General features: G+C 41.9%; 1 protein-coding gene across 2 annotated transcripts in view; it reads left to right on the top strand.

Moving 5' to 3' along the window:
- The window catches only part of PAH (phenylalanine hydroxylase), a 159,832-nt gene that overhangs the window by 42,049 nt on the left and 91,943 nt on the right, over positions 1-25,840 (top strand). For both annotated transcript variants that reach the window (XM_033953516.1, XM_033953517.1), the window contains exon 3: positions 625-732. In XM_033953516.1, coding sequence (XP_033809407.1) covers positions 625-732 — 108 coding nt within the window. The remainder of the gene's footprint in view (positions 1-624; positions 733-25,840) is intronic.

Below are 25,840 nucleotides of genomic sequence, written 5' to 3'. Positions count from 1 at the left end.
TAAAGATTGTAGAAAGTGCGTAGGAATATCTGAATTGAACATAAATGACAAAGACTAGGCAAACTAGAAAGTGAGGGTAGTGGGGGAGGAATGGGAAAAAGTTACATTATTTAGATGAAATGGAGAAAGTGGGGAGGGGATAAAACGTAAGGGTGAGGGCATATTGTGGTTATATATACTTGCTTGAAGAAACAAGGAAGAAATATGAGAAAGAAGAAAAAAAAAAAAAGGAAAACGGAAATGAAACATGGAGAGGATGGAAGAAAAGAATCTAGGTTAGGTTGAATGCGTCCCGAAATAAAAAAGTCTTTAGGTTAGTCTTGAATTTGGCTAATTGTAGTTCATCGCGGAGGTATTGTGGCAGAGAGTTCCATAATGTAGGGGCTGTTACTGCAAAATTTGTTTTGCGTGTATAATAGAAATCTTTTAGGGACGGTATGAATAGAAGTTTTTGTTCAGATGGTCTTTCTGTAAACCGCCTAGAATTGAAAGGTATTGGCGGGATAGAAGACACCAATGTAATTTAGTAGTAGGTGATATCAATGCATTCTTTTAATGTGAAATAAAATAAGAACAAACTAAAGAATAAAATTAAGATTATTTTCCAAATTTCTTATTTTTAAGGAATCCATGTATATTGAAGAGAGTACCCAGAAAAATGGTATGATATCTTTGATTGTCTCCTTGAAAGAAGAGGTTGGTGCATTGGCTAAAGTACTACGCCTATTTGAGGTAAACCATTTGTTACAATTATGTTTTTACGTGCATTAAGAAAGTGCCACTAGGTGGTTAAGGTTCAAAAGAGTTTAACTGGGCAAGACTTAAGACCATAACAGTCTAAGAGTTGCCATACTGGGACAGACTGAAGGTCCATCAAGCCCAGTATCCTGTTTCTACAGTGGCCAATCCAAGTCACAAGTACCTGGCAGAAACCCAAATAGCAACCTTCTATGCTACCAATCCTAGGACAAACAGTGACTTCGCCCATGTCTGTCTTCCCCAGATATGCTATTGAAAGACAGCTGGTAAGACTTTGGGGTCCTTTTATCTAGCGGGGTTAGCGCGTCAGACATTTCATTACGCGCTAACCCCTGCGGCCGGCTAAAAAACTAATGCCTGTTCAATGCAGGCGTTAGCGGCTGGCGCGGCAGGTGGTTTAATGAGTGGTATTAGGCGCGTTAAACCCCTACCGCAACTTGATAAAAGGACCCCTGTATGTCCTGTCCCTAGAAATAAGCAGTAGATTTTCCAATGCCCATTTTAATAAGGGCTTACAGACATTAAGAAATTATCCAAACCCTTTTTTTTTTAATCCCTGCTAAGCTAACTGCTTTAGCTACATTCTCTGGCAACAAATTCTAGAAGGGTGTTTTTTTTTTTTTTTTTAATTTACATGTTGAATGAAGAAATATTTTCTCTGGTTTGTTTTAAATTTACTACTTATTAACTTCATTGTATACCCCCTAGTCCTAGTATTTTTGGAAAGATTAAACAAGTGATTCACATGTACCTTTCTCTTCTACTTAGTATTTTGTAGACCTCTATCATATCAGGAGAAGCTCATTTCTGGTTAAACCACACTGAGTGAGGTAGTAATCAATATTCAGCAGCACTTAACTGGTTAGTGCCACTGAATATATCCACTAACTGGATAGATTAGGGATTGTCTCTCGGAGCGATAGCAAAAATCAAGTACACAAGCTTTGCTTTTTTACTTTGATTGGCTGCCCAGAGTTGAGCACATGCCCACAGTTCACAGTGTATTTCCAGCATTTGCAGTGACATCTAGTGGGCAGACCGACAAATTATACCCCTGAGGCAGGCCTCCCCTTTGGAGGCAGAAACACGGACCGTGTCGGGTCTTTAGATACAGGACCTTTTAGGTCACTGCTCACAGGACATCTTGGGCTTTTTTTTTTTTTTAATTCATTTATTACAGATTACAAATTTATATAACAAATTCAGGAATATCCAATTACAACCAACAACATAATCCTTCAAAAGGAAATAAAATCATTCAGTGATCTAGTCTACATTATCTGGCTGACAGTGCACTCCCTAAGCAAAATACATTTGATATAAGGAAATACAGCTAAGTAGGCAGAGTGTGGCTTTACAGATGTATTTCTTCATTAATCCTCCCTAGTTGGAATTAAAACCAAAAAGGAAATTAATTTTAGGATATCATTAGAACCAGTTTATCATTCAGAAAACCTTCTAGCTGGACTGGGTCTAGGAAAACGTATTTATCACTTAAATATGAGATAAGGCATTTACAGGGGAATTTTAAGAAGAAGGTTGAGCCCACCCCTAAGGCTTTAGGCCTAAGCACCAGGAACTGCTTCCTCTTCATTTGGGTCTGTTTAGAAACGTCTGGAAATACAAAAATTTGTTGACCACAAAACAGAGCCTGTTTCTTAGTGAAATATAGTTTCAAAATAGTCTGTTTTTCTAGCTCTGTTTTAAAAATTTATCTTGGACTTTTTATGTGATATTAAATGTATTGCGCTTCTATATGTATTATATTTTAAGTTGATTTGCATAAATAAAGAGTGTCTAATCCAGGTTGAAGTAGTCTATCCCGCTCCCCACTTGTTCTTTGGTATTTGACTTTGCGTGGGGTTTCTGTCCCCTTTTTTGGCATTTACCCTGAAGCACTTACCAGAAAGGAGGCGTGGCTAACTTAGGCGCACTCATGTAGGCCAAGAAAACCCTGCCTGAATGGCAGTGCATCAAAGGATTAAATGCCTACCAGTGCCTAAGACTCCTTAGGAGCCGCTAGCTGCAATTTTTTAAACTGCGCCTAGCAGGTGATTGACAACCAGTGACGCTTAGTAAGGAGGGAGGTGGACCACCCCGAGCACCATCTTCGTGGGGGGTGGGGGAGGTGCTGGGACCTCTCTTCCTCCTCCCATTCCTTTTTAAATGTTCGCCAGCTCGAACCGCATCTTCGACTTGATGCTTGCACCGGCGATGGCTCCCTTGTGATGTCACTTCCTGGTCATGGGAAGATGCTGCTCATGCCGCCAACCCTTTCAAAAAGTATACAGGGGGTGCTCAAGCAGCGGGAAAGAGGGGGTGGGGTGGGTGGGAATGAGTGGGGGAGGGGGGGACAGTGCGGCGATGCCGGGCTCCACCGCCCCGGGCGCCAGCCTCCCTCGCTACGCCACTGTTGCTAACTGTGCTGAATGGCACCTATGAGTTAGGTGCTGTTTATAGAATTAAGGTCATGGAGCCTCTGCACAGGAGTTAGAACATTTTTACTAAAAAGTCACATTTTCCTGAGAAATACGAAGCTGTACATTTTCTAGGTTTTTGGTACTAAGGACAGTTCACGAGTCATACTGCAAATATTTGTGATCCTAGTTGCATCACAGATATTTGTTTGCTGGTCAAACATTGCTCAAGGACAGTGAATGTTGCCCGTTTAACCTTGGTCTTGCTTCAGGAAGTAAGCTAAATTCAATACATTTCAAACTGATTTCTGCAGGTCTTTTGTGAGTAGAGGAGGCGCCTAGTGGTTAGAGCTGCTGCCTTAGTACCCTGCAGTTGTGGGTTCAATCCCCACACTACTCCTTGTGACCCTGCACGCGTCACTTAATTCTCCATGGCCCCGGGTACCATAATTAGATTGTAGCCTACAGGGACAGTATTTAGAAAATATTTAGAGTATTATTTAAAAAAAAAAAAAAAAAAAATTGTACAGTGTCCTTGAATGACAAGTGGTAAACATGGCCTTAGGGCATGGGAAAGACCCACATAAGGACAATCTAAGGCCACTTTTTACTGCAGTTTAGTAAAAGGGCTCTAAAGATAAATATTTGAGATTGATGGCCTGAAAGGCTCTATGGCAGGGCTGCCCAATTCCGGTCCTCGAGATCTACTGGCAGTCCAGGTTTTCAGGATATCCACAATGAACATGCATGAGAGAGATTTGCATACCAAGAAGGCAGTGCAGGCAAATCTCTGTCATGCATATTCATTGTGGATATCCTGTAAACCTGGACTGCCAGTAGATCTCGAGGACCGGAATTGGGCAGCCCTGCCATAGAGCCTTTCAGGCCATCAATGCTCTTTTACTAAACTGCGGTAAGTGCTAGCACAAGCTTACCACACATTAAAAGGCTTATGGTGGGACGTGTGCTGGTGTCTCATGGTAAATTTGCCAGTTTGCATGCACAGATCATGCACTAAAACTTTAGCTGTGAATTCTTTATTCATTTTCAAATTTACAATAAGTGTAACAATATATCCAAACAAATTAACAATAAATATAACACTTATTAATCATCAATGGTACAAATAATATGCTCTTATCTCCCACCCTTCCCACCCTTTCTTATCATATAATCAATACCTTATACAATATGTAACAATAAATTTACCCTCCCCTCCCCCCCTCAGGATCAAACTTGTAAATTTAAGGGAAAAATAAAATAAAATGTCATCTAATCGGTACAATACTTTGTAAATGACTCCCACACATCCTGAAAAAACCGCGCTGTATTGCAATAAATCTTTCCATTTTATAAACATGACATAAGGAATTCCACCAGAAATTATAATTTAATCTACTCCAATTTTTCCAATTATACATAATTTGTTGAATGGCAACCCCAGTCATTATAAAGTAATAATTTGTTATTATTTGTAGAAATCTGACTTTTTGCTCTCATTGCCATACCAAACAGCACAGTATCATATGATAATGCCACTGGGTTATCTAATAAACAATTAATTTGGTCCCAAATTGATTTCCATTTAAAAAAAAATTGTTTTGTTTTTAATTTTTCCTTTTATTGCTGTTTACGTAGATACAGAACAGAAAACAATGCCCTTAAAATAGGGTCCCACATATCTTTAAACATAATGTGAAATGTGGGATAAATAAATTAATTTAAAAAACTCATGCAATGTTCTTGGTTTCTAGGTTTCCTGGATGTAAATCTTTAGCAGCACTGACAGAATGGAAGCAAGCTTTCAATAAGTGAGAGTTCTTCTAATACAGGGGTAGGCAATTCCGGTCCTCGAGAGCCGGAGCCAGGCCAGGTTTTCAGGATATCCACAATAAATAGGCATGAGATAGATTTGCATCTCATGGAGGCAATGCATGCAAATCCGTCTCATTCATATTCATTGTGGATATCCTGAAAACCTGGCCTGGCTCCGGCTCTCGAGGACCGGAATTGCCTACCCCTGTTCTAATAAATTATGGCTGTTCCCATTGGCTTATTTTGCTGTTTGCTAGCAGCAAATAGCTCTCTTCTCATTATGAAAATTCACCGTCCAACAATGCTGCAGCTCTGATCCTCCTGTGTTTATCTCTACTTGTTCTATGTTCTTTAGAGGTGATTGCTCGTCTTGTAAAAATAAGTTTAGTTTCTGATTGCTTTTTGAAATTACAGTAAAACCTTGGATTGCATTTAACTTGTTTTGCTAGACAAGCAAAACATTTTATTAAATTTTAACTTGATAAACAAGCAAGGTCTTGCAATACAAGTACATATAGTATACACACATCACAACATCAGAACTGAGCCAATGGTTATTCTCTCTCTGATGCTGCGGTTGTGTAGTGACTGTCCTAAACCAGCGAGGTCTTGCAATATGAGTACATACAGTATTTTGTATTAAAGTTTTTGGGTTGTGGAATGAATCGTCTGAGTTTCCATTATTTCCTATGGGGAAATTCGCTTTGATATGAGTGCTTTGGATTGCAAGCATGCTTCTGGAACAAATTATGCTTGCAAACCAAGGTTTTACTGTACTTTGTAAGGCAGGTGATTGCTAGAAGGTCTGCAGACCACAGTCAAACATATTGTGCAATGTGATGGTTAGAAGCAGCCTATGGGCATAAAGAGTTGAGATCCACCTCCGGAAAGTTCTTGCATAACCTATTTGGGAGAAAACAGAGAAAAAAGTAAGCAACTTATATTCAAGTTTCAAGTTTAATTAATTTTAATATACTGACCATCGACATGCACCTGGCCGATTTACAATGCTAAAAATGAAAGGTTAAAATAAATTTTTGTAGGGGGGGTGGAAATGTGAACATTAAATAGACAAATTACAAATACAAACATGAGCTTGAGGGGAAAGTTAATAATTACATCATTAAAAATAAATTAATTAAAGGGAAGGGGGGAGGATAAAACACCAGGAATGGGGATCGCTTCTTAAAAGCGGTTCGTGTTTATTTTGCAGACTGTTGGAAAGGAAATATTTAGATGCTATGGTATGCTACCTCTGTTATATCCTGAGTTGAGGAGTGGCCTAAAGGTTAGTGCAGTGAGTTGAGATCCTGCGTAACTGGTACAGCAGTTACTTGTGACCCTGGACAAGTTGTACAAAAAAACCTACTTAGATTCTGAGCCCATATGAGACAAAGATGGAAATGGTATAATGCCCTTGTGTTGCTCTATGGTACGACCGCACCTCAAATACTGTGTGCAATTTTGGTCGCCGCATCTCAAAAAAGATATAGTGGAATTAGAAAAGGTACAGAGAAGGGCAACAAAAATGATAAAAGGGATGGGACAACTTCCGTATGAGGAAAGGCTAAAGTGGGAAGGGCTCTTCAGCTTGGAGAAGAGATGGCTCAGGGGGGATATGATAGAGGTCTATAAAATACAGTGAAGTTGAAAGGGTAAATGTGAATCACTTGTTCACTCTTTCCAAAAATACTAGGACTAGGGGGCATGCGATGAAGCTAGTAAGTAGTAGATTTAAAACAAACCAGAGAAAATATTTCTTCATACAACGTGTAATTAAACTCTAGAATTTGTTGCCAGAGAATGTGGTGAAATGAATTAGCTTAGCAGGGTTTAAAAAAGGTTTGGATAAATTCCTAAAAAGAAATCAATAGTCCATTATTGAGATGGCTTGGGGAAATCCACTACTTATTCCAAGGATAAGCAGCATAAAATATGTTTTACTATTTGGGATCTAGCTAGGTACTTGGGACCTGGGTTGGCCACTGTTGGAAACAGGATACTGGGCTTCATGGACCTTCGGTCTGTCCCAGTATGACAATGCTTATGTTCTTATGTGAACCAAGTATAGGATAATCAAGCCAATGTGACATCATTGATGAGTTTGGCTCTTAGGCATTGGTGGAATGAAGCATTATGACATCACAATCTCAGCTATGGAATGTTGCTATTCTTTGGTTTTCTGCCAGGTGATTGGCACTTGGGTTAGCCATTGTTGGAAACGGGGATACTGGGCTTGATGGGTCTTTCCCAGTATGGCAATTCTTGTGTTCTTATGACATAGAGAAGTACCTGTATGTAATGTGTACAGCACTGCATACCTCTGGTACCACTATAGAAATGACTAGAAATTGGGGGGATCATTGCTAGGGGTAAGTAACCTTGAAAGAGACCTGGGGGTGATGGTGGACACAACATTGAAAGCATCAGCACAGTGTGCGACAGCCTCAAAGAAAGCGAACAGAATGTTGGGTATCATTAAAAAGGGTATCACAACCAGGACAAACCGCTGTATCGTGCAATGGTGCGCCCACATCTGGAGTACTGTGTCCAGTACTGGTCGCCGTACCTCAAGAAGGACATGGCAGTACTTGAGAGAGTTCAGAGAAGAGCGACTAAACTGATAAAAGGTATGGAAAACTTTTCATACGCCGACAGGTTGGAAATGCTGGGGCTATTCTCCCTGGAGAAGCGGAGACTTAGAGGAGACATGATAGAAACCTTCAAAATCCTGAAGGGCATAGAAAAGGTAGACAGGGACAGATTCTTCACACTATGGGGAACCACAAGTACAAGGGGGCACTCGGAGAAATTAAAAGGGGGCAAGTTTAGAACAAACGCTAGGAAGTTCTTTTTTACCCAGAGAGTGGTGGACACATGGAACGCGCTTCCGGAGGTTGTGATAGGCCATAGCATGCTACAGGGGTTCAAGGAAGGTTTAGATAGGTTCCTAAAGGATAAGGGGATTGAGGGGTACAGATAGAAGTAGAGGTAGGTTATAGGAATAGTCAGGGACCAATTCACAGGCCATAGGCCTGATGGGCCGCCGCGGGAGCGGACCGCTGGGCACGATGGACCTCTGGTCCGACCCAGTGGAGGCAACTTCTTATGTTCTTAGTAGTAAATATCTGTATAATATTGATTTCTTCTCTAGTTAACAAAAAAAAGTAAAAGCAAAGAAATTGTCCTCTGATCATTGACGGTGCTGAGTTGATATTCCAAATAATTAATTGGAGTATGCCAATGTTAATTTTTTTTTTTATATATATGTTTCAGTCTCATTCTGAAAACAAGCAGTATTATTACACATGAGACAGGAATTAATTGTCCATGCCAGCCTTAGTATCTACTGATTAGTATAGTATAAGGACCTCAAATTTAGCAGAATAAATACTTTGAGTATCTGGCCTAGGGTTAAAAAGAATAAGAGCCCATTATCCTTTCTGGGTAGAAGCTGCTCCCGTAAGAGATATCATTGAGACCTACAAGATCATGAAGGGCATAGAGAAAGTGGAGAGGGACAGATTCTTTGAACCTTCGATAAATACAAGAATGAGAGGGCATTCGGAAAAGTTGAAAGGGGACAGCTTCAAAACAAATGCTAGGAAGTTTTTCTTCACCCAACGTGTGGTGGACACCTGGAATGCGCTTCCAGAGGGCGTGATAGGACAGAGTACGGTATTGGGGTTCAAGAAGGGATTGGACAATTTTCTGTTGGAAAAAGGGATAAAGGGGTATAGATAGAGGATAACTGCACAGGTCTTGGACCTGTTGGGCCGCCGCGTGAGCGGACTGCTGGGCACGATGGACCTCAGGTCTGACCCAGCGGAGGCACTGCTTATGTTCTTCTGGGACAAATTTTCCCTAACCCCACAGGATCTCTCTATTCCCGTCCTGTCTCTGCGAGCTCTGTCCTCGTCTGCACAAGCCTCGAACACTTTAAAATCGTAAGTGTTCGAGGCTCGAGCAGATGAGGCAGAGCTTGCAGGAATGGAATAGGGATATGGACATCCCGTGGGGGGGTGGAGGAAAAGTTGTTCCCATGTCATTCTCCTGGATGTGTCGCTCACTGAGGCTAGCTTCTGATTTTCAGTGGCGGCATCCAGAAACTGCAGCTGAAAGTCTCTTTTAACTGCCCTGGTACTATGCAAGTAGGGCTCGATTCTATATGAAGCGCCTAAAACGTAGGCGCTGAGCACTGAGGCGCTCAGTGTGGTTCTGTAATAGTTAGGCACACTTTATAGACTTGCACTTAGTGGTGCCCAAAGTGGGTTTAGGCATCAATAAGCATCCGAAGCTTAGGTGCACCCTTTTTATGTCAGGGTTTTCTTGGCCTAAATGAGTGCGCCTAAGTCCAAAACACGCACCTCCATGAAAAATACACCCATGATTCGCCCCCTAGCCATGCCTACTTGCTGCTTGGACTACTTGCCTACCTCAAAGTGGTAGGCGTCTAACATCCAATTAAGCGCAATTTACACCAGTTAAAAGGTGCAAATTGTCATTGGTGCCAATTAAGCCTTTTAATTCATTAGCACTCCCCCCCCCCCTTTTTTTTTTTTTTTTTTACAAAGCCCACTAGCGGGTGCCATGTGGCAAAAGCCTTTTAAATCTGTATGGGCTTCAGGACGGATAGCATAGCTGATTTTAAGAAAGGTTTGGACAAGTTCCTGGAGGAAAAGTCCATAGTCTGTTATTGAGAAAGATATGGGGGAAGCCACTGCTTACACTGGATCGGTAGCATGGAATGTTGCTACTCCTTGGGGTTCTGGAATGTTGCTACACTTTGGGTTTAGGCCAGGTGCTAGTGACTTGGATTGGCCACCATGAGAATAGGCTACTGGGTTTGATGGACCATTGATCTTATGTTCTGCTAGCGCGGCTTTGTGAAAGGGAGGGAGGGGTAGGTTAGGTGCCTAGATCGGCTAGAGGTGCCAATCAAGGCACTTAAATGTAGGCATCTTTTATAGAATCTGGGCTGTAGTGCTCGTTGTAGAGCCAAGCTGGAGCCAGAATATTCAGTGTTGTACCTGGACAGCTGCATTTATAACTTCTGGCAGTCGCTTCATAGGAGGATGTTCAGCGCCAATAACTGGGTATCAGCCAATGGTGAATTCCCGGGTATAGATTTAAATGCATGGCTAGCATTTAAATCCAGTGCTGGCTGACGGTGTTTAAATATTGGGAGGGGGAGGTTTCAGGTTTTAAAATATTGCTAAGCAACCTACAACTCATTACTTTGCGCACATTTTCCTTTGTTCTGCTCCGTGTTTTTATTTATTTATTTATTTTTTAGTTAGGACAAAAATTATTACATCGCAAAGAGTTGTAAACAAATCCGGGGGGGGGGGGGATTAAGGGGCATGGCTTGGGGAAAAGAATGGATCATCTGTGGTATGCGCTCAGGCGTCCTGCGGTAATTGAACATAAGAATAGCCTTATTTGGTCAAACCAATGGTCCATCAAGCCCATTAGCCTGTTCTCACGGTGGCCAATCCCGATCACTAGTACCTGGCCAAAACCCAAGGAGTAGCAACATTCCATACACAATCTCAAAGAATAGCAAGATTCCGGAATCCCAGAGAGTAACAAGATTCTAGAATCCTAAATACTAACAACATTCCATGCTACTGATCCAGGGCAAGCAGTGGCTTCCTCCATGTCTTTCTCAATAACAGACTATGGACTTTTCCTCCAGGAACTTTTCTAAACTTTTCTTAAAACTAGCTACGCTATCTGCTCTTACCACATCCTCTGGCAACGCGTTCCAGAGCTTAACTATTCTCTGAGTGAAAAAAAATTTTCTCCTATCATGATGTGCTAATCACATTCTGAAAAATAATTTTAATCTTTATTTTGAGGGGACATGTCTGGGGATGGAGTGTGGGTGTTCCTGTGCAAATTAATTAGTGCAGTCACATTATTATGTGGTTGGCTAACTGGTTGGCACAACAATAGCATGTGAGCCCTGGGCCCTGATTTATAAATGACACCTAAATTGGCCACCTAGATCGGAGCATCTAGTCAATCTAGGCAGTAGCGTAGCGAGGGTAGGAGGTGCTCAGGGTGGTGGCACCCCCCTCCCCATGCCCTCCTCTCCATCTCCCCACTCCTTCCGCATCCCCACACCACACTTGCACCCTCCCTTCCCATCCCTATACCTCTCTAAATCTTCGCCTGCGCGAGCTGCCTCTCTGGCTTGCTGCTCACGCTGACATTGGCTTTCCCTCTGATGTCACTTCCTGGCCCTGCGACCCAGAAGTGATTTCAGAGTAGAGAGTTGATTGGGGACAGAAATTAAGCCCATGTCCACCTGTCCCCAGTGGAATCAAACCCATCTCTGCCCGTCCCTGCTGGAATCAAACCATCCCCGCAAGTAATTGAATCCGTCCCCGCCCATCCCTATAAATTTCAAACCCATTTACAAATAAGCAAAGACACTTTATTTATTTATTTTTTGATAAGTATAAATTTAATGCTTTATAAAACCAAGAACAACTTCTAACTAGTGCTAGATTTTATTTTATTTTTAAAAAATCTTTATTAATTTTTCAGTCTAAACAGTGCACTAAGGAATACATACAAGTAATTTGAAAAATAGCACTTAGACCCATCCATAAATACATGAGAAACCATTTTCACCCTCCTCCCACCCACCCTGATTCCAATGTATCCAAATAAACCATATAACAATACTTACTTACATGTAATTAATAAGCACATCCTAATTTTTTATCCCTCTCCCTCCCATCCATCCCCCTCCCATGGATGTGCAAATTAAACCAGAAATAGGGAAATAAACCATTTAATTAGAATTGATAAAATTGGTCAAAGGACCCCACGTCAATTTAAATAACTTATTATTACCCTTTTGTTCAGAATTCATTTTCTCGTACTTATAACACAAGCAAAATGAATTCCACCAAAAGGTGAAATTTAATCTATCAAAATGCTTCCAATTTGTAGTCACCATTTGCATGGCTACCACGGTCATTCAAGTTCAAGTTTCAAGTTTTATTGATTTTGATATACCAACCATCAAATTAATATCTGGCCGGTTAACAATCGAATTAAAAAGATAGGGAAAACTGAGAAAAATAAAAATGTGTGAACATATAAAAAAACATTTACCAGACGTACTGGAATGTGAGGGTGGAATAAAGGGATGGGTAAAGTTACAAATTTGAGAAGAAAAAAGGAGATATTAGGGTTTGGGTAGTACATAAAGGGAGGGGTTGCTTTGTCAAAGAGATTGTTGTGAATAGGAAGAAAAAGAATAATGGTTCTAAAGATTATTAAATGCATCACAGAATAGGAAAGTTTTTAGACCAGTCTTAAATTTGTCAAGTCGAAGTTCATCACGGAGATGCTGTGGTAGGGAGTTCCAGAGAGTAGGTGCAGTTACTGCGAAGTTTACTTTTCGTGTATAGTAGAAATCTTTTAAGGAGGGGATGAAAAGAAGTTTTTGGTCGGTTGATCTTAGTGTGCGTGGAGAACTTTGAGGAATGAGAAGTTTATCTAGGAACGAGGGCAGATGATAGAGTTTTATTTTAAAGGAAAGTAAAATGATTTTATAGGTGATGCGATGAGTGACAGGAAGCCAATGTTCTTTTTTTAAAAGAGGAGTGACATGGTCATATTTACCTATTTTATATATAAGTTTTATTGCAGTATTTTGTATTATACCGAGTAGTCTGTTTTTATGTCTATCTATTGGAGGAGTAAGAGATACCAACGTCCCACAGATTACCGCTTCGTACGACAGCAGAACCGCACTCTCTAAAATCAAATTGATTTGTCCCCATATAGACGTCCAAAAATTGAATATCAAAGGACAATAGAACAACAGATGATCCAGTGTCCCTATGTCAAGATGACAGTGCCAGCATTTATTAGATTTTGAACTATTTAGCTTTTGTAATCTAACAGGGGTCCAAAAACTTCTAAGCAACAACAACAACAAAAAAACATGTCTGTCTCATAGATGCTGATGCTGTAAATCTCATCCTTCAAGTCCAACTTCGTGGCCATTGAGACGCAGAAATCTGCTGCTTAATCTCAATGCTCCAAATATCTTTAAGACTAGTTTTTTGTTTCTTATTTAAAATTTTTGATATTAATTTATACCACTTGGCTGCCTGATGCCCTAGCAAATCTGGAAGCATAGGCCCGGCAAGCTATACTGATCTTTTAAATTTCACCAATGAGGGAACCCTTTCTGAATGGCCTGCTTTAACTGCAACCACTTATATGCTTGAGACTTTGTTGCTGCCCATTGGTTCCTCCTACCATGGTCCAGCATTTCTCCCTCTCTCGTCCCTTCCTCCCATTGCACAACATCCTTATTTCCTTCTGTCCTGGATCGATCTCCCTCTTTTTCCCCTCCCCTCTCCTTCACAGCATTTCTTCTTCTGTCCTCCACCCCCATGTGCAACATGCCTTCCTCTCTCTCTCAGTGTCCAACATCTCTCTTTCTATCATTCCCTCCCTTGCTGCAAAGGGAGCTGAGAAAGAGAGAGAGAGAGAGATCCAGAGTGCATCTCTCCCATCCCATCTACTGCCGCATCCCAACATTTTTCCCTCTCTCATTCCCCGGATCATGTGCAGCATCTTTCGTCCCTGCCCACCAGCCCCATGCCCAACATTTCTCCTTCTATCACCCCTCTCCAACACTATACCACATCTCTCCCTCCATTCCCTCCTCCACTATGTCCAACATCCCTCCCTCTTGCATCCCTTTAAATCTGTCCCACTGTTCCCTCTCCACCACCATAACATTTCTCCCTCTCATCTTTCTCTTCCCTATGTATCTGTACCTCACTTCTCTCCCTCCCCATGCCCCCAAATCCTCCTCTTTCTTCCATTTCCCGTGTGTACCATTTCTCTTTCCTTCTCACTGACACTCGCACCTAACAATTCTCCCTTTCTATTCCCTCCCCCACCTAGCATCTCTTTCCCTCCCTTCCTCCCTCCATCCTATGTGTCAAGTTCATGCCCCCATCTTCACAAATAAAAAATGATGCAAATCAGTTTGTAAATCCGTCTGACACACAGCAGTAAGTGTGGTATGAGCATCTTTATTTATTTTAAAAATTTATATACCGTTTAAACCTAAACGGTTTGCATATTATTACATAAATAATTCAGTAAGACAAATAAAATCAAACATTAACATATAATAAGAACATAAGAATTGTCTCTGCCAGGTCAGACCAGGGGTCCATTGTGCCTGGCAGTCCGCTCCCGCGACGGCCCCCCCAGGTCCATGACCTGTAAGTGTTCCCTACCTAACCTAAAACGTCCATACCCTGTTCGCTTAATGTCCTGTAAGGTAAACCTGTACCCTGTTATCCCCTTTGGTTCCAGGAAGTCATCCAGTCCCTTTTTGAACCCCAGAATTGTACTCTGTCTTATCACCTCTCCGGGAAGCGCGTTCCAGGTGTCTACCACCCGTTGAGTGAAGAAGAACTTCCTTGCATTCGTTATGAATCTGTCTCCTCTCAGTTTTTCTGAATGACCTCTTGTTTTTGTTGTCCCCGCTAGTCTAAAGAATCTGTCCCGCTCCTCCTTCTCTATGCCTTTCATGATTTTATAAGTCTCTATCATGTCCCCTCTCAGTCTCCGCTTTTCATCGGAAAATCACGTAAAGTGTCCATCAAAAGAACAATCGCAAAGATCAGTTCCTAGAAAATAATTGCGTGTTTAATAGTTTTCTGAAATTACCTTCGTCATAACATTTTCGTAGTTGACCGATAAGTGAGTTCCACAATTTGACCCCCGCACAGCAAAAGGCCATTTTACTGGTTTCAGCATATTTTGGATTGGCATTTGTTTTTAATAACCCTGAGTTCTCAGAACGCAGAGACCTAGATGGTAAATAGTTTGACATCTTACTTTTAAACAATTCGGGTATGGTTCCATACAAGAATTGATGGCAAATCATTATTGCTTTATACTGAGATCTAAAAATAACAGGTAGCCAGTGCAATTATTGGAGATGGGGCGAGATGTGATCGTATTTAGATACGGCTATTATCAATCTTGCTGCTGTGTTCTGCACAACTTGCAATGCCCTGGATACACAAAGACACCTGCACATACCCCTGCCATCCTTTTCCTGGGGAAATGACACACTTACAGCTAAAGATAATGTCCGCAGCCTAGGAGTGATCCAGGACTCAAATCTATCACACTCAAATCATGTATCAAACTTAGTGTCTTCATCCTTCTACTACCTCCGTCAACTGAAGTGCATCCATCCTTACTTTTCAGAAACCGATTTTGCCCAACTACCGCATCCGTTTGTATTATCCCGCTTAGACTATTGCAATGCACTACTAGTGGGCTTACCCACCAAAACGCTCTCCCACCTCCAAGGTGTACAAAATGCAGCCATTCGTCTCCTGATAAACCTAGGCTTCTGAGACCATGTCACCCCAGCACTAACATCCATGCATTGGTTACCTATCCAGAAACGGTGCGCCTTTAAAGCCTTGGTCCTAGCCTTCAAGACCTTCCACAAGCTGACATCAAAACTACAAATTTATGTCCCAAACAGATCACTGAGATCTCAAACAGAGAGACAGCTCACACTACCACCTGGTCGTTCACTCAAAACTGAAACAGCCCGCAAATGCTCTTATTCGCAGTTTATACCCAAATTCTGGCACATCATCCCCACATCCATTAGATCGCTAGACAATCTATGGAACTTCAGGAAGGCCGTGAAAGCCTTTCTCTTCAGAAATCCAGCTCCTTAATGTCCAACGCTACTCACGAGCTCCATAATGACTTACGTTACTCATGGGACCTAAACTGCCGACCACCAATCATTTACTCGCTTACAACACTAAAACTTTAGTACAATTATATTATGTTCTGTTAGTACAGTGAATGCTGTCCTAAATCTATACTATGCCATGTAATATTTTCTACGAATGCCGCAAATTCTTCTAAGCTATGTCTGCCAAAAATGTCTTTCAATAATTTTGTCCTTCTATACTGTGAATGTACCATTGTAACCCGTTCTGGGCTCCTTTGGGAGGACGGGCTAAATAAATAAATGAATGAATAAATAAATAAATAAATCTTGTCGTAGTTATTCCAAGATACAGGACATTGCAGTAATCAAGTCTAGATAATACCATTGCCTGAACTACTGTGTGGAAATCGTATGGAGACAACATTGGCTTTACGCGATGCAATAAATGTATTTGTACAAAACATGCTTGTACAGTTTTTGCAACTTGTAAATTCATTGAGAGGCCACAATCCAACTTTACATCAATTCCACAGCTTCTCTTTTTTTTTGGTGCCTCCTTTTTCCTGTGGAATATTTGGTGACTTTTGTTGTTTGTTTTGGGAGGTGCTACAGAAACATAGAAACATAGAAACATAGAAGGTGACGGCAGAAAAGGGCCAAGGCCCATCGAGTCTGCCCACTCCATTGACCCACCCCCCTAGTTAATCGCTCTCTGATTACCTTTTCCCTCGTAGAGATCCGACATGAGCATCCCAACTGTTCTTAAAAACTGGCACGCTGCTGGCCTCAACCACCTGTACTGGGAGCTTATTCCAGCTGTCCACTACTCTTTCAGTGAAGAAGTACTTCCTGGTGTTGCCATGAAACTTCCCGCCCTTTATTTTCAGCGGGTGTCCTCTTGTGGCCGAGGGTCCCCTAAGAAGGAAAACATCATCTTCTACCTTGATGCGACCAGTGACATACTTAAATGTCTCAATCATGTCCCCTCTCTCACTACGTTCTTCGAGAGAGTATAGCCGCAATTCGTTCAGCCTTTCTTCGTATGATAGATCTTTGAGCCCCGAGACCATCTTGGTGGCCATTCGCTGTACCGACTCGATTCTCAGCACATCTTTGCGGTAATGTGGCCTCCAAAATTGTACGCAGTACTCCAGATGAGGCCTCACCATGGTTCTGTACAAAGGCATTAGGACGTCGGGCTTCCGACTAACAAAACTTCTCCGGATACAACCCAGCATTTGCCTAGCCCTAGATGAAGCCTTCTCCACTTGTTTGGCCGTTTTCATGTCTTCGCTGATGATCACCCCCAAATCCCGTTCTGCGACAGTCCTTGCTAAGGTTTCTCCATTCAATGTGTATGTTCTGCACAGATTATTGTTGCCAAGGTGCACGACCTTGCATTTGTTAGCATTGAAGCCACAATATAATAATATATATATAATAACTTAGAATCTGACCCTTACTGCCTACGAAATAGATGACAATAAGTATATACACTAATTATTTTTAATGGCTGTGAACTAATGGCAATATTAGCGCATGACTAATAGTGCAAAAAAAAAAAAGAAAAAGACCTTTTTTATGGCTGCAATAAAACTGGCCTTAGCTCACAGGAAAAACCTACACAAGAGTGCTTTAGCGCCACTTTTTACTACAGCTTAATATAAGGGCCCCTAAATCATTTTATTGGTAATAGGTGGTTTACAGTGCCTCATAATAGGTTTAGCATTGGAATCGTGGTTTGAAGTTCAATAACCTAATAGCTGAGGCTTTTGTTTAGTTCATCGGAGACTTGATTTACAACTGTGTTTTGACCATAAGCTTGCAAAGCAGGGCGCACCATTAATAAAGGCGAGAAGTCCATGAAACACAGCGACTTATCATAAGAACATAGGAAAATAAGAATTGCCATACTGGGACAGACCAGAGATTTCAACAGTGGCCAACCCATGTCCCAAGTATCTATCTAGATCCCAAGTATTAAAACAGATTTTAGACTTTTCTTTTAGGAAATTATCCAAACCTTTTTTTTTTTTTTAAATCCCTGCTAAGCTAACTGATTTCACCACATTCCCTGGCAACAAATCCCAGAGTTATAGATTATACGCTTTGTGAAGAAATATTTTCTCCAGTTTGCTTTAAATCTACTCCTTAGTACACAGGTGTCAAAGTCGGTCCTCGAGGGCCAGAATCCAGTCGGGTTTTCAGGATTTCCCCAATGAATCTGCATGAGATCTATTTGCATGCACTGCTTTCAATGCATATTCATTGGGGAAATCCAGAAAACCCGACTGGATTCCGGCCCTCGAGGAGGGACTTTGACACCCCTGCCTTAGTAGATCGACTGATGACATCCAAGGAGGTCATACTAGGGAAGAAAATGTTATTTCTTGGCTGAACAACTAAGAATATAAACGGATGAAAACTAACCACTAGGTGTAGCAGTTGTACTAAAATGAAACTGAAGCAGTTTTGCAGAACTGGGATTTCTCTAACACAAGAAAATGGGATTTTGTATTGTACTAGTGAAATATTAAAAATAATTTTTTACAATGTCTGTAAACCATGACTCTACCACCATGAATTAACATTTTTGTGGATCTCCTAGTCATGCAGAACACTGCTGATAAAGAAGAGACCTCTTCCACTCCATGACGTTTTGAAATTAACATAGTAGATGACGGCAGATAAAAGACCTGAATGGTCCATCCAGTCTGCCCAACAGTCACACTCATCAATTCATGATTAAACCAACAACAAAGGCGACATACTTGATCATTGGCTTTCTTTGGCATTTCTGGGATATGGACTGTAGAAGCCCACCCGGCATTGTCCTTTCGTTCCGGTTACTAGAATTGCCGTTGAAACCAATTCCTGCCTATCCGACTTCATCCTGTCCTAGACATAAGGTTACCAGATTTTACTACTGTCAAATCCCCATGGCCCTGCCCATTTCCACTCAGCCCCGCCCTAGTCTGCCCATGTCATAGAAACATAGAAACATAGAAAGTGACGGCAGAAAAAGGCCGAGGCCCATCGAGTCTGCCCACACCGCTGACCCACCCCCCCTATTTAATCACTCTCTGATGACCTTTCCCTCCTAGAGATCTGACATGAGCATCCCATCTGTTCTTAAAATCAGGCACGCTGCTGGCCTCGATCACCTGCACTGGGAGCTTGTTCCAGCTGTCAACCACTCTTTCGGTGAAGAAGTATTTCCTGGTGTCGCCATGAAACTTCCCGCCCTTTATTTTCAGCGGGTGTCCTCTTGTGGCGGAGGGTCCTTTAAGAAGGAAAATATCATCTTCTCCCTCGATACGACCAGTGACATACTTAAACGTCTCAATCATGTCTCCTCTCTCACTACGTTCTTCGAGAGAGTATAGCCGCAATTCGTTCAGTCTTTCTTCGTATGATAGATCTTTAAGCCCCGAGACCATCCTGGTGGCCATCCGCTGTACCGACTCGACTCTCAGTACATCTTTACGGTAATGTGGCCTCCAGAATTGTACGCAGTACTCCAGATGAGGCCTCACCTATTGGGCACCAGCCTTGACCCCCCCCAGCCACGCCCCCTTCAACCTGTTCTCGTGCTCGGATTCCGCCTCAGGAGGGTATCTGCGCTGGTGTGACGTGATGATGTCGCACGCATGCACACATGTGCGTGACGTCACCATGCTGCATCCGCGCATGTGCAGACGCTCTCTCGATGTGGTCCCGAACTGGAAGTTTTTCAAAATCCGGATGTTTGGTAACTCTACATATACGAAACACCGACGGTAAAAGTCTGTCTTGCACTGTCCTCACATTCTAGTTATGGCCTTGCCATTTTTGTCTCTGCCTCATTTACAAACCCAAAACTTATCTTCTTTTTCTACCCTTGAACACTTACCCCCTTCCCCCCTTTTAGTGCTAGCCGAGGTGGTAGCATAGCATAATAACACATTTCTAGACTGCATAACCCTAAGTTCAATGCGGTTATCAAAAGATTATGCTATGGTAAAATGCAAAAAAAGAAAATGTAATACATAGAGATTAGTTAGCCAAAAATTTGGAAAAAAGAAGTCTTCAGAAGTTTTCTATAATGTGTATAAGATGTAGATCTAATCAATAATGGGCGAAAATCTTTATCGTAATGAGCTGCTTGATAAGAAAGCCAGTGACCATGATGTTTCTTACTTTTACACCCCTTAACTGAAGGGAACGTAAATAGGGCATGAGATTTTCTACTCTTCTCATGTGTCATAAAAACAAATCTGTCAACAAGATAAAGTGGGACCACACCAGATGCGACTTTATAGCATAGACACCCTAACTTAAAAATCACCCGTGCCTCCACTGGGAGCCAATGTAACCTACAGTAATAAGGAGTTACATGGCCGTACTTCCTCAAGCCAAAGAATTCCTATGAGCGTTGCAACCTGTTACCGCCGCAGCCGGTGCAAAAAAACACTCTATGGTTTTGTAAAAGGGAGAGGGGTTAGTCTTACAAATCTCTTTCCCATTGACACTTCTTTTACCTGATAATCGTCCTCCTGTTATCCATTCCTCTCTCCTGACCCTTCATGGTCTCTTTAGTTTCTATGCCACTTTGCCCTCCCCAATTCTAATTCTAGGTCAGTGGCCTCAAACTCAAACCCTTTGCAGGGCCACATTTTGGATTTGTAGGTACTCGGAAGGCCTCAGAAAAAAAAATTAATTTCTTATTAAAGAAATGACAATTTTGCATGAGGTAAAACTCTTTATAGTTTATAAATCTTTCCTTTTGGCTAAGTCTTAATAATAATATGGTAATTTGTAGCTAAAGAGACATATGATCAAGAAACTGTTTTATTTTACTTTTGCGATTATGATAAACATACCGAGGGCCTCAAAATAGTACCTGGCGGGCCGCATGTGGCCCCCAGGCTGTGAGTTTGAGACCACTGTTCTAGGTGATGTAAATCAGAGTTACTCAACATGCAGTACGCGGACCCTTAGGGGTAGAGAATGACACGGTGACAAAATTCATCACCGTTCCCGTCACTGCGGATAACCGCAGGAAATAATCCCATGTCATTTTCTAGTGTCTATTTCAACCTCGGTCCTTCTACACCAGCATTCTTCAAAGCAAAGCTTGCGGGTCAGTGGTTGTGCCCAATTATTCTCCAATTCTTTCCTCTCACCTTAAAGAATGACATGAAGATGGTTTCCCGCGGTTATCCGCGGGGACGGGGACGGTGATGAATTTTGTCACCGTGTCATTCTCTACTTAGGGATACACAAACTGCTTGTTGGGGGTACGTGGCACTGCGCCCATCACTCGCTCCCCTTCCTCCTTAATGGCCGCCAGCAGGGATCCCATGCTCTCCATCCTGTATTTCCCTCTCACCGAAGCCGACCCAGAAGGCTTCCCTCCAATGTCAGAGCTGATGTCTCTATCTCTCTATGCCGGAAGGGAAGCCTTTTGGGTCAGTGGGCGATCCCAGTTACCTCCTTCAGAGCCGTCCAGCTGGGCTGCTCCTTCCTGCCTTCTGCCACACAGGAATTATTTGAGCATCAGAATATTTACCTCACCAGTCCACGGTTTACATATTTTTAGACAGGTCCTTATTTTGTGCCTGGGGCAGCGAAGTGTTAAGTGACTTGCCCAGCATCACAAGGAGCTGCAGTGAGAGTCGAATTCACTTGGTGATATCTTAAAAGAAGATCACATATATTTGTGTAGGGATTTGGGAAGTATTGAATTTCTGTGAATAAAAGTAATGTTTTATTTTTATTTTTTTTAAATAAAGAATCTTTTAAAACAAAAAGAAAAGAAAAAATTCTGAATTGCATTAACAGAAGCCCTGCCTCTGTGTCCTAGTTTGTAATTAGATAGCTGCTGGAAAATTTAATAGGGCCATGAGTTTAGGGGTCTCCATGTTCTGCTAACCCTATTATTAGATGGCCGTGCATGTTGTATTTCACTGAATGAACAGCAAAGATGATTAGATAAGAACCGAGATTAACAAGGCGCTTTCTAAAGGTTGCGACTACATACTGAATACATCTTCTGTCCTGAAAAGTTCAGTCTCCAAGTAATTCATAACCAAACTAATGGTATTCCATAATATCATTAAAAGGACGGCTTTGTGCTTTTCAGAAACTTATAGATGTAAAACAAATTGTCTCCAGGGCTTTTACAGAGTTAATCTATTTTTTTTTTTTTTTTTGCGTTTCAGCCACTCGAACTGGGCTGGCATCCTCTCTGAGCAACAGTTGGCGAATGTGCTTTGACCTTTTCAGCGTCTTGTACTGATGCCCAACCAAACAAAGTTCACCAATAATGGTCGGGTGGAGGGGGGTGGGAGGGGGGGAAGAACGATTATCAATCAGTCTGAGACTGCAGACTGCATGGAACATGTTGCATACCAGGTTTTAGTAAGATAACCAGCTCTCACACTGTATAAGAAGTTAAGCTGAGCCTTGTCCTTTGAGATTATAACAAATGGAAAATTGTAATGGCATAGTTAAGGGGACCTTTTACAAAACTGCGGTAAAAAGGGTTCATAGACAACAGCGCGAAAGACAAAAGTGCGTGCCGACAATTGAGCGCAGCGTACGCCGCCGCACCGCTCTAAATGACAGTTTTTAGGGGCTCCGATGGGGGATTTTGTTGGGGAACCCCCCCCAGTTTACTTAATAGACATCGCGCCGGCGTTGTGGGGGGCGTGGGGGGTTGTAACCCTCCACATTTTACTGTAAACTGAACTTTTTCCCTAAAAACAGGGAAAAAGTTCAGTTTTCAGTAAAATGGGGGGGGTTACAACCCCCCCACCCCCCCACAACGCCCCCACAACGCGGCGCGATGTCTATTAAGTAAAGTGGGGGGGGTTCCTCCCCACGCCCCCCCGTCGGAGCGCTAAAAACAGTAATTTAGAGCGGCGCGGCGGCGCGCGCTGCGCTCAATTGCCTGGGCGCGCCTTTGTCCCGGCGCGCTTTTGACCTGACACCGTAAAAAGTAGCCTTAGCGTGCCTTGATATGTTCAAAAAATGGAGAATAATGACCTCACTATTAATGAGTCCCCCTTTTATCAAGCTTCGTTAGGGTGTTTTTTTTTAAATTGTGAGTCGCAGTGGTAAAAGCTCCAACGCTCATAGGAATTCTATGAGCACCGGAGCTTTTATCGCAGCGGCCTGAGATTAAAAAAAACCCTAACGCATCTGCTGTTTTTTTTTGTCCTCTGATACTCTGCTTCTGGAAATCGATATGGGGACAAATCAATGTAATACTTAAGTCTGCAATTCCATTGTCATATGAGATGGTTATATGTGGTACCTTATTGTATGTTAAACCCCCATTTGACCAGTATAAAGGCAGGCTTTTCATGATAATAACAGGGATAGCAATCCAAATGATAACAAGAAATTGGAAGAGTTCTGATACTTAAAATTTTCCTTTTTGGTGGGCAAATTTGTGTTCTAGTTACAAATATGAAAAAATGAACGCAGAATTTTTGGGGAATAATAAGGTATTTAAGTTAGCGTGGGGCCCGTTAGCAGCTTTTGATGCATCTATTTAAGATATGTAGTTACATATTTATGTCTTATATCTCTTTTAAATTAGGTTTCATTCCTATACACATTCGGGGGAGGGGGGATACCACATATATATTTGATGTATGTTTACATTTCTGAGTTATACAGGGTTGGGGGGTAATGATGTCTTTTAATTTCTGTAGTTCAAAAGTGCTTTGTAATGGTTTGATATGTTTCAGACGTATATATTTATATTGCACTGTTCATATTGGAAAATAATAAAATTTATTAAAAAAAAACATAACCCTAACGCAGCTTGATTAAAGGAAGCCTTAATTAAACATATCCCCCTTGTACAAAACCGTAGCACTTTTTTTTAGCGCAGACTGCGACGGTGACAGCTCTATGAGCGTCGGGGCTGCTACCGCTGTGGCAGGTGCTAAAAACTGCGCTACAGTTTTGTAAAATGGGGGGGGGGGGGGGGTTAGTCTCATTCTTAAAACATTCACAGGTCCTAAAAAGAACCTCCATCAATTATGTTTTCATCCCCAAAATACATATTTTCATACGAGTATCCCTTTTTACCAGATTTTCACCAACCCCCTCTTTTACTAAGGTGTGCTAACCGATTAGCGCACGCTAAACACCAACGCGTCCATAGACTAACACGCATGTGTTAACATTTAGAGCGCACTAATCGGTTAGCGCACCTTAGTAAAAGATAGCCTAAATATCCACACTGAAAAAACAATAGTAGAATGACTTTGAAGCATTTATCTGCAGTATGGTGTGATTATGATGAAATGGTGTAAATTCGCTCTCTTTTTTTTGTTGATGAGACTTTTCAACACTGGGAACAAATTTTGAAACCGCATTTCCTTGGAAGTTAAGTGGAATCATTTTTTTTTTTTTTTCCAATGATTATTTTTTTTGCTGTGTGGATATTTGGTGAAAACCTGGGTAAAATTTGGTGAAAAGGGATATATGAAAATATGTTGGATTTTTACAAATGACATAAGAAGAAATCCAAAATAAACACATAAGAGTCGGATGGGAACATGCAATACAGCAATTCAAGAAATATGACCAAACAGGTGGTACTTTTCCCAGTTTATTTTTTTGCTTCTTGGAAGCATTTTCACATTGTATTGTATTGTTGTTTGTATTATCATAAAACCAATAAAGCTTTGAACTAAAAAAAAAAAAAAATGAAAGCATAATTGATGGAGTGATGATTTTCAGAATGTGACTGTTTACCCCCCCCCCTCCCTTTTATGAAGCCGGATTAGGCTTTTTTATCGCCGGCCATGGCGGTATTATCTCCAATGCTCATAAAATTCCTATGAGCGTCGGAGCTAATACTGCTGCGGCCGGCAATAAAAAAAAGCTGAAAGCGGCTTCGGAAAAGGGGAGGCTAATTAAGTCTCTCTAATACTGAGGTGTTATTCTCTATTTTTTTTGTACTTGGTCAGTGGAAAGCAAGTTCTAGTATACTTGATATGTCCAGTGTAGAGTAGAAGACTGTGGTAATGTTTGTATGTTTATCTTCTCCACAAGCTATTCTTGCCATTTGTGCATGGCTATTAAAAAAGATTATTGTGGACAAGGTCGGTAGAGTAGCATAGGTTTAGACTTCCAAAACTAAACATCTTATTTCACAGGGAAAAAACATGTACCGATAAAGTAGGTGTGTATCTCTGTGGCAGTGTAGCTCCATGGCCAGGGTTGGAACTTTCAGAAATACAATCACACACACTGGTATAGTAAGAGGGGGATATGGGGGAGGGGGGGATCCTAGATGCGGTCTTCCTAAGGGTGCGGCTCCTCTCTGCCCCTCCCCGCTTCTCTCCTCAACACACTCATACCCCTTGCCTTCCCCCGTACCTTTTCTACTTCCCAGCAGTGTGAGGTTGCTGCCGGAGTTGGCGTTGGCGCTTTCTCTGATGTTGCTTCCAGGACCTGCGCCTAGGAAGTGATGTCCAAGGGCGAGCGGACACCGAAGTGTGCATGTTGCTCACACCAGAAAAGTTAAAAAAGGTACGGGGAAAGGGGAAAAAGGTACGTGCGCGGCAGGGGGGAGGGGAAGGGGCGCCACCACCCCTAGCACTGCTCACCCTTACTATGCCACTGACCACACACGCTTGTTGTATGTATAAGGATGCTACGTTCAAAGTAAGGTATTTCCAAGACTGTTCTCTCTTTCCACAAGCTGGAGAATTCTCTAAATGATGCTATTTTTTTAGGCACCAGTAAACTCAGTAAAAGACGTCGTTGAAACAACCTTTTTAACAGAGTTTCAAGGCACCTTGAAATGAATGAAAAAATTGTCCCTGCAATCACGCCTCTATAGGCGCTTTAGGCCGCCTAATACAACTGTGGGCATGGCTAACGCTGGAAGTGGCGTTAGGCGACCTAAAGCACCTTCGGAGGCGCAATTCACATCATAGGTAGGCACCGGAAATGTAGGCTGGGAAAACCCTGGCCTACATTTCTGGCACCTATCTTTGCTGGAGGCACGATTCTGTACCCAGCTCTGTCACATGATTGACACCCGATTGGTGGCCGCCTTAACAATGGCGCCGGTTAC

The sequence above is a fragment of the Geotrypetes seraphini genome, chromosome 7 (assembly GCF_902459505.1).
Source record: "Geotrypetes seraphini chromosome 7, aGeoSer1.1, whole genome shotgun sequence".
NCBI classification, from domain to species: domain Eukaryota; kingdom Metazoa; phylum Chordata; class Amphibia; order Gymnophiona; family Dermophiidae; genus Geotrypetes; species Geotrypetes seraphini.
The sequence above is the reverse complement of the archived record's forward strand: the minus strand, read 5'-3'. Positions and strand labels throughout refer to the sequence as shown.